This window comes from Penaeus monodon, chromosome 17, assembly GCF_015228065.2.
Source record: "Penaeus monodon isolate SGIC_2016 chromosome 17, NSTDA_Pmon_1, whole genome shotgun sequence".
Classification (NCBI taxonomy): Eukaryota; Metazoa; Arthropoda; class Malacostraca; order Decapoda; family Penaeidae; genus Penaeus; species Penaeus monodon.
Window position 1 is genome coordinate 38,072,811 of NC_051402.1, and position 10,000 is coordinate 38,082,810.

The window sequence follows — 10,000 nt, forward strand, 5'->3', positions numbered from 1 at the left end:
TATATTGGATAATTTCAGCACATTTCACAATCCTCTGTGTCCCTTATTTCGTCCAAACGCAAGAATCCTAGTTAGCGTCTCACGTCACTGGCGTCAGAAGTCCCGGCAGTGGAGGGAGGTAGGGTCCGGCAGCGGCGTCTCGGTGTGAGTCCAACTTGGCATCTTTGGGTCACTTCAGGTACCTCAACACAAAGTCACGCCAGGCAGCTAAGTTCCCTTAGGCACTGGTGACTGCTGAGACACTTGGCTCCCGCCCCCGGGGGCTGCTGCGGTCAGCAGGGCCGGGGGAGGGGTTGAGGGCGTCTCTAGGACTGGTGGTCGGGCAGGGCGTGGTCGCGCGGGTCCGAGGGCGACGTCTTCGGCAGGAAGTACGGCGAGTAGCGGTGGAGGTTCAGCGGCGCCGGGAACAGCGGCCGGGTGAGGGCCGCCGCCGCTGCCGCCTGCGAGACCGAGGCCGAGGACGAGGAGGGCGCGGCGGAGAGGGCCGAGTGCGGCAGGTGGCTCGCCGTCGACGTGTGCGGCGAGGACAGGTGCGGCAGCGTCGGGTTGGGGTGGCTGAGGCCGTGCAGCGCCGTCCACTGCGACCAGAGGTGTGCAGGCAGCGGCAGGGGGGACGGGTTGCCACGGGTGGGGTTGAGGGTGTACAGCTGGGGAGGTATTGAGGGGGGTATGAGGCCTGCTGCTGCTGCTGCGGCTGCGGCCGCCACTTGCGGCGGAGGGGGCGCTCCCGAGGCTCCTGGCGGGGCGGTGATCGCGGCCAGGCGGTCCCACATCAGCTGTGCTCGGGCCTTCTCCAGGAGGTTGTTGTTCTCTGCGTCCAGCTCAAGATAGCCTCTGAGGGGAGCTCCCAGGTACCGCGGGTCCACCAGCATTGACTCCATAGTATCTCTGCGGGAGGAAGAAAAAACGACTCAGTCAACGGGCCACATTCGTCGCGAGGCAGAAACAACAAAAAAGCACGCTCGCTCTAATGACCCCGAGCATTTCCATGACTTACAATTATGAACTCTCCACCCTTTTAGTCACGGTGGAAGTGCATGGAACCCGAGTACATGACAAATGGACATTCTCCCCGAAATGGACATTCCCCAACAAGCACCTAGTACATACCGCTCTTGATTACAAAGCCTTATGGGCAAGCATGGCTCCCCCCTCCCTCCCCAGGAAAGTCCATCAAGAAGAAAATGTGATCAAATGAAATCACGCTTCAAAACTGGAATGTGTTTTTTTGATGGATTGTCTCAGGAAATTAGAAGGCGGGACCGAACTTGGCGCCGGGATGAACAACGGAAGGGCCATTACCCGGGCCAGGTAGCGGGCCATGGAGGCTTAACATCGCCGGCGAGCTTCATCTAGGCCGCCCAAACACAAAGGAAAGACATAGAGAACAAAAAGAGAGACTGAAAAAAAAAAACACCTGTGCTAATTAATTAACGTTATTTCTCTCTCTCTTTCTCTCGTGGCTTGATATTTCTTAACACAAGTATGTTACGGAAAAATACACATGTTGTAAAAACGCCTGCTACTTTTTTCATCAATGAAAACAAAATGAAAACGAAAACAAAAACAAATGATAACAAATATCATCTGTCTAAAGTTCTAAACAACGTAAGATTCTAAACAGAAATCATATTCACTCACACGAAGAACAAACATCCTTTTCTGACAGTAAGACGCCACAAAATCGGGGTCGCAGTGACACAAAACAAGCGCGCATCGCAAGAAAAAACAACGGAAGAAAAACAACACAAATGAGGCTCATCTGGCAAGATTTTCTCTCTCTGTCTCTGTCTCCCCCCCCCCTCTCTCTCTCTCTCTCTCTCTCTTTCTCTTTCTTCTCCTTCTCCTTCTCCTTCTCCTTCTCCTTCTCCTTCTCCTTCTCCTTCTCCTTCTCCTTCTCCTTCTCCTTCTCCTTCTCCTTCTCCTTCTCCTTCTCCTTCTCCCTCTCCTTCCCCAATTTTCCCCCACTCCCACTCCCTCTTACCTCCTTACCCACCCCCTCCCCCTTCCCCATGAGCGCGGCAGGCCTGAAATCAGCGATTATCACAAGCCAATCTAGAGTAGGCGCCGCCGTCATTAATTTTACCTTTATTTGACCTGGAGATGGTTCGTCGACGTCCTCGGTACTTTGCTCCTTTGCTCTTGTGACCTGGTAATTACTGTCGGTTCAGAGGGGGGTTGGGGGAGGGGGGGGAGCGTAAGGCGTTTTATAATGGGATGTCATATTGGGCACTTCTTGTTTCTTTCTTCAAGCGGTTTGGGAGCAAGGCGGGAGATCGATTACGTATGTGCGTATACGTGTACGTATGCAACTGAAATGTATATGTATATGTGTGTGTATGTGTGTGTATGTGTGTGTGTGTATGTGTGTGTGTGTGTGTGTGTGTGTGTGTGTGTGTGTGTGTGTGTGTGTGTGTGTGTGTGTGTGTGTGTGTGTGTGTGTGTGTGTGTGTGTGTGTGTGTGCGTGTGTGTGCATGCATGTAGGCCTGTCTACATAGACACACTAAGCCCCATCTCCCTAAGCATCCCTCAGGAGCCGCCTCCGCCTCCCTCGCCTCCTCTCCCGCGCCGCAACATCCAATAATCACAGATCGGGCGGCCAGCGCGAGGAGGCTCCGCCGCGGGTGTCGGCGAGGCAGCGCATCGGGTAATTACAAGGCGGAGGCACAGCGCGATGCGGAAAGCAAATGGACACTCTGATCGTGTTTGGTTTGGCGCAGGTCTGGCGGCGCCTCCCCCACCCCCCTCCTTCGTGGGTCCCTCGCGCGGGCGGAGTGGGGGCCAGCCAGGAAGCTCGCTGCAAGGACGCCCACGAGGACCTCCCCTGCGCGGTGCCCAGAAGGATCGCGGTCACACCTCGGAGGCGGCGACGAAGCGGTTAAGACGCCCAGATGCAGGATACGGCTCCCTTTGAGGCCCCGCTCCCGCCAGCCGCTGTGGCCGGAAAGGAGGTGTTGCTCTCCGTCTCAACCTTTTTTCCTCTTTTTCTCTTTGGGCTGGCTCGAGGGTTGGATCCTTTCGAATTAAAATATTCCCTCCCTCTGCCTCTTATCTCGCCCTCCCTGCTATCTGATAAGTTCCATCCCATGTATGGCGAAGCGAAATTTACATTTTGGCTCGCGGAAAAAAAAGATCCTAGCAATAGCACATGCCGTAGGTAACTGTCCTGCTCCAGTCGAGCCGATCAAAACGTGCTCTATCAAATTAAACAATGTAAAAAGCTAGTTCATAAGTATATATACACGAGCGATTAAATTAGAAGTCTCTTGTGCCCATCTAGCTATTAGATAACTGAAGTCTCATCTGCGTGCGGTGGGTTGGCGGAGTGGGGGTGATCCATTCTGTAACTTGAAGTTAATTGAATGTTACCATCATCTTCCTCAACCGCCTCGTGGCAGTCTAGTCGGACGCCATCGGTACAATAATTTATCTTTTTAAACAGCCGTTTTCTCCGCTTTCTAAAGACTATTATCCAGGAAAACCTATGTTAAAACACAGATTTTTGCTTCTTGCGTGACATCATATTCACCTAAGCACGCATAAATTCCACCTAATACGCAGGACATGACGTACAAATTCGCACACTTGTCGCGCACCCGCAGCCGGCGCTCAAGGTGTGGGAAAAGCTGTGAACATTAGATAGCTTCAACACCTCTAACTTTCATAAGGTGTACCGCCCTGGTTGATTACACACGACTTTTGAGAAACGTCTCAGCGAGGACTTTCATTAACCGAGCTACACCTAGCTGTTACAGGCATCGTGTATGCTGTAGTCGAGGCGCGTTAATTCGTATCTTAAAGAGAGACGAATCATCGCCGGGAATTATTAATGGTTCGAAATATTCCGCGCAGTCGTGACGATACTTTTGAAAAATGTACCACCGCGGAGGTTAATTATCAGAGGCACACCGGCGGTTACGTCACTACGGCCTGGGGAAGGGAGGGGCGTCATTCGTAGCTGAGGTGAGAGGGAATCGAGGACGTTTCATCGTAGATATCGAATTACGGGAAGGCGTCGCGGCAACTGTTTCCCGACAAAAAAAAAAAAAGAAAATAGAAAAAAAAAATTAACCGGAGAAATCTTTAATTGAAACTGTCATTTGAAAGGTTAGGTGCTACGTCACCTCTCTCACTCTCTCTCTCTCTCTCTCTCTCTCTCTCTCTCTCTCTCTCTCTCTCTCTCTCTCTCTCTCTCTCTCTCTCTCTCTCTCTCTCTCTCTCTCATACACCAAGACCTTCAACCTATATCAACAACACGTATCTTTTGACAAATTTCACACAAAATAGAAACGTAATCTTTAAAAGCTTTCCAAACATTACCAACCACCTCGAAGAACAAAATTCTCGACACTCCCACCAAAACCAGGAACTGTTGCGTTTCAAGGATAAATTATTCACAAGGACCTCACCAAACCTAATATTTTCCTCACACTTTTTCGAGAAATACCCGCTTATCCGCACACACGGTGACAATGCAGGCGCCGAACACACATTCGTCCTTCACTCATGCAAGATGGTAGATGTAAAGGGGGTGGGGGTGGGGGTGGGGGGTTGGCAGTCATTTATCATGGACAACAAGCATTGATCTTTCTTGTCTTTTGAAGAGAAAATTGATGTACGTATACACACACACACACGCACACACACACACACACACACATACACACACACACACACACACACACACACATACACACACACACACACACACACACACACACACATATATATAATATATTATATATATATATATATATATATATATATATATATATATATATATATATATATCTGTACATACATGTATACATATTCAGATACGAAAAGATATTTTATGTATTCTGCATATCTATATCGTATCTCCCCCTGTATCTTCCACCATACATGACCAGCAAACCAGCTACTTTTTCTTCCCCTCCCCTCCCCCTTCCCCCCACCCTCCTCCACCCCCCACACCCTCTTCCCACCCCCGCCCCCCACCCTCTTCCACCACGACCAGCTCCACCTCCGCCACATCGCCTCCCAAGTGGACGGGACTGAAAATACATAATTACCACCTCGCCCCGGGCACACCACTCAGCCACGCCCTCTGCTGAAACTCACACCTTACAACGGTAATTGATAAGTAACCACCCCCTCCTCCTCTCCCTTCTCCCCCCCCCTCTTTCCCCCCTCTCCCTACCCCTGTCTTCCTCCTTCCCTCCCTTGTCCTTATGCCCATGTTGATGCATCTCTTCCTTTTCTTTATCTTTCTTTCTTTTCTTCTCTCTCTCTCTCTCTCTCGCTTTACGTGTCTATCTATCTGTCTCTCTATTTATATATCTTAGCTCTCTATCTTTCTCTCTTTATTTATATATCTTAGCTCTCTCTCTTTCTCTCTCTCTCTCTCTCTCTCTCTCTCTCTCTCTCTCTCTCTCTCCTCTCTCTCTCTCTCTCTCTCTCCTCCTCTCTCTCTCTCTCTCTCTCTCTCTCTCTCTCCCTCTCTCTCTCTCTCTCTCTCTCTCTCTCTACTCACAACCTCGCTAATTAACAACTCTCCCCACCCTCTCCTCCTCATCTTCCTCTCCCTCCCCTCCCTCCCTCCCTCTCCTTCCCTCCTCCCTCCTTTCCTCCCTCCTTACCTCCCGTACACTCCCTCCCCTCCCCTCCTAATTATACTCTCCCCTCTCCCTCTCCTCTCCCCTCTCCTTCTCTCCCTCCTCCCCTCTCCTCTACCCTCTGACCCCCCCTCCCTCCCTCTCCCCTTTCTCATCCTCTCCTCATCCCTCCCCCTCACCCCCCCTGCCCATCTTCTTCAAGTGTTATCTATCTATCGGACTAAACTTCCCCTCCCCCTCCCCCTCCCGCCCTCTATCTGGGGGAGTCATCGGCCTTGTCCGGCCGACAGATCCCGCCCATAATTGATATCGCGCCCGCCCATGCACGCCCTTGTTCTTCCGCTCTCCTTTAGCGCTTTCTCTTTCGTACTCTCTCTCTCTCTCTCTCTCTCTCTCTCTCTCTCTCTCTCTCTCTCTCTCTCTCTCTCTCTCTCTCTCTCTCTCTCTCTCTCTCTCTCTCTCTCTATTTTCGTCTATGTCAGCAGTCGTTCTCTTTCTTTTCCTCTTTTCTCTCTTTCTTTCTTTCTTTCTTTCTTTTTCTTTTTCTTTCTCTTTCTAACTCTCTCTCTCTCTCAGTTTCCTTATTTGCACATCTTCATCACCTTCTCTTCTCCTCTCTTCATAATCACATTAGAACGCGTGTATAATAGATTTACTTCTTAATCTCTCTTTACGCCTCTTGTTCGCGAACTTAATACAAACCAGGCAACCCCCACCCCCTTTCGCCTCCCTCCCCCCCCTTCCACCCTACCTCCTCCCTCCTCTCTTGCTCCCTCGCCCCCTCCCCCCCCTCCCTTGTCTCTCTCATCCCCGCTGTCTCATATACCACAGGTCTTACCCTGAGCATCGATCTACACGTACGCACATACACATGCGTACACACGTACATGCGGTACATGTGCGCGTCTGTGCGTGTACAGTTATTCGATTTTAAACTCTATGGATTCTTGATTTTTCTCTTTATTTCTTATTTTTCTCTTCTTCTTTTTTCTCAATTACACCTTTACTGATTGTTATTCATCTTCCTCATTTTTAAAAGAGAGAAAAAAAGGGTGAAAAAAATATCACAGTAGCTTATTCTATCTAGTCTCGATCACACACGGAATCTCCTAATAACATCTTAATTGTGCAAAGCGCCTGTAATTTGGAAAAGTGACGCCGCCCGCAAGTTAACACGGGCGGGCGGCTGGCGTGGGCGGGGTGGGCGGCCGGAATTCTCAGGCAGCGATGCTTATCCGCTAAGATGAGATGGCAGTTTCACCTCTGGGAAAATCTTGAGGCATTTCTCGCTTTGCTTATCCATTAATTTAATTATCATTAGGTTTATTCCGATTTTTTTTTTTTAACCTGAAGACATGTGTTAGTTCTTTTCACACGCACACTTGGAGGACCTCGTGGTTGAATCTCTTAAATCGGAGACGCGAGAGTAAAGTCGATTAAGTGGTGGCAAATGAGTCGGAAAATGTCGGAATTATTATAATCTTCAAGAAGAGATTGGATCACGGTGAGACTAAGGGGGGGGGGGGCGAAATATGGAGTGTCGTTCCCTTAGACATTTTTTTTTTTCTTTTTTTTCCTCTGGTGATGGTGAACAAGATCGTGTTGAATCAGTCATTGGTTTGTGATATCAGGCCAATAAATCTATCATTGGAAGTGACAAGGCAGTTTCGAAATAAGAAAACAGTATCTTTACACATGACATCGGCAAAGGAAACATAGCTTAACAAGATCTATGAAAGTCATGGAACTCAAGTATATATATATATGCAAATTTTCAAGATTGCAGCGCATAATCCCCCACCCCGATTAAGCTTAAGAAAAAAAAAATCGATTCAAAAATTCAAAATATCGATTTCGAATTTCAACAAAGCTGGAAAACCCCGAAGCGTGGGAAGATTTCCAGCAAGAGCGCCGGCGGAAACCCAACGGCGTGCCTCGTTAACACGGCGCTAACAACCCACCATAAAGTGGTTGGTCAGTTTGGAAACGACCGACTGTCCTCTCTCTGTGTCTGTGTGTCTGGTCTGTCTGTCTTTCCTCTCTTCCTTCCCCTTACGTCCCTTTCCTTACTCTCTTTCCTCGGTCTTCCTTTCTCTCTCTCTCTCTCTCTCTCTTTCTCTCTCTCTCTCTCTCTCTCTCTCTCTCTCTCTCTCTCTCTCTCTCTCTGCCCCCCCCTCCCCTGTACCTAACCACGCTTTTACCACTACCACTAAGTACCCTGTGTAAGTTACTTAGGGGAGGATTATTACCTATATTTCTGTGGTCTGGGGGATAAGCGACGCCAGGCGGGGATATAAGGTTTACGTGTAAGGTATAGGTGTGGGCAGCGGGGGTATTATGGTGTCTTTAATGACGGATTTTTTGGGAATAAGCCAATAACTCTGACATTAATACTCAGTACAAGAAGCAATTACAGAGTGAGTATATAAACAAACGTTTTCTCTTTAACGTTGGAAATAACCTCCATCCATCAAGTCCCTGATTTCCTAGGAAATAGATAGATAGCCAGATACGCAGATAAATAAATAACAAAAAGGGAATCGAAACAAATAACAAGGAATCCATCCCCTCACCCTCTTCCCCCCCCCTCTCCTCCACCTTCAGACATGACACCGCCAGCTCTTCCCTTGTAAACAGCACGTCCGGACCTGTGACTTGTAAACTTGTCAGACGTCAACGCCGGCGAACCGCAGCCAAGGTGTCAACCCGCAGCGTCGCCTCGGGTTTCCCTCCGAGATCTAATCGCCACAGACCAAATAATGTCCGTGACGTCATAACCATAACACTATCGGTCACTAGGTGTCCACGGTAAAAAGGGCCATGTGGCTCTGGATAATAGGCCAAAATGGGCCACTAAAGGAGGTGTAGAATTTCGACCTTTGGTTAGTGCATGAGGGGGTCGGGGAGGGGGAGTGGAGAGGGGGTTTTAAGGAAGAAGGAGGAGGGGTGAAGGGAGGGTGACCTGTGTTAAATGTCGACTGGGTCTGAGGCGCCGAGTTTATACACTCGTGGTCCAAACAAGAGGTTTTGTTTACTTTACGTATCCCCTTTCACACCCGAAGCGGCAAGTGTACTCTCCCGATCCATCACAGGAGAAGGTTATTGCGTACACAAACTGATCCAATAGACACACACAAAACAAAAAAGCACATAAAAACAAGGGAATATCGATACTCAAGGAGGAAAAAGGAGGAGGAGGAGGAGAAGGAGGAGGAGGAGGAGGAAAAAGGAGGAGGAGTGGGGGGGAGGAGGAGGGGGAGGGGGAGGAGGAGGAGGAGGAGAGAAGAAGAAAGAAGAAACAGAAAAGGAAGATGACGAAGACGATGAAGGAGAAAGGATGTAAAAGAGGATGAATAGAAAAAAATACAGCTAAGAAGCAGACGATGAAATTAGAAAAGAAGAAGAATCAGAGGAAGAGGAAGAAGATAAAAGGACGGAGAAGAGAGAAAAGCAAGGCCGAGGGCACGGGTAGGTGTGCCCCGCGAGACCTAATGGCACAATGTAGTAATTAATGTCCATAACGACTCCTCCCCCTCCCCCCTCCCCCTTTGCGACACCCGCCCGCGATAATCACACGCCCAAAAAAAACTCTTCCCGTACGCCCCCCTCCCCTCCCCCCAAGTGATTTCTACGTCTATCTCTTTCTAATCGAGTGAAGTTTAGCATGGAGTTAATCGTTCTGTTTGTCGCCCTGTTATCCTTTTTTTTATTCCCTGGTCTTCGTCGTCCTCCTCCCTTTTCCTTTTCTTCTCCTCTCCCTCTTCCTCCTAATTAGTCTCCTTGTTCTCCTCTTCCTCTTCCTCTTCTCCCCTCCTCCTCCTCCTCTTTCTACTGTTTTTCCATGTCGATTATCATATTTACTTTTCAGATTTCGAAAAATGGAAAAAAAAGGTATATCTTCATATTGTTTTTAATTCGATATTGAACATTTGTTTGTTTATATATATATATATATATATATATATATATATATATATATATTTTTTTTTTTTATTAACCTTGTCATTATCATTATCTCGATCTCCACTGCAGCTGCTGGCTCGATTCAATTACATGTATTTTGCCGAGTTGAAAGAAAAATAATATAATCAAATACGGACGTTTCTTCTGTTTAGGTTATCTCCTTTTGTTTTTGTATTTTTATCTGTATGTCTTTATCTGCCTGTGTGCCTGCCTGTCTGTTCGTCTCTCTCTCTTTCTCTGATCCTTTCTCTGTTTGCCTCGGTCTCTGTCTGTCTTTGTCTCTGCCTGTGCCTCTGTCTCTATCTCTTTCTCTCTCTGTCTCTCTCTCTCTCTCTCTCTCTCTCTCTCTCTCTCTCTCTCTCTCTCTCTCTCTCTCTCTCTCTCTCTCTCTCTCTCTCTCTCTCTCTCTCTCTCTCTCTCTCTCTCTCTCTCTCTCTCT

General features: G+C 48.5%; 1 protein-coding gene across 1 annotated transcript in view; it reads right to left on the reverse strand.

Moving 5' to 3' along the window:
* The window catches only part of LOC119583727 (T-box transcription factor TBX20-like), a 94,264-nt gene that overhangs the window by 1,701 nt on the left and 82,563 nt on the right, over positions 1 to 10,000 (reverse strand). Inside the window, exon 6 of the mRNA XM_037932380.1 lies at positions 1 to 888. This exon is cut by the window's left edge and continues 1,701 nt beyond it. Within this exon, the coding sequence (XP_037788308.1) occupies positions 306 to 888 (583 nt within the window). The 3' untranslated portion in view covers positions 1 to 305. The remainder of the gene's footprint in view (positions 889 to 10,000) is intronic.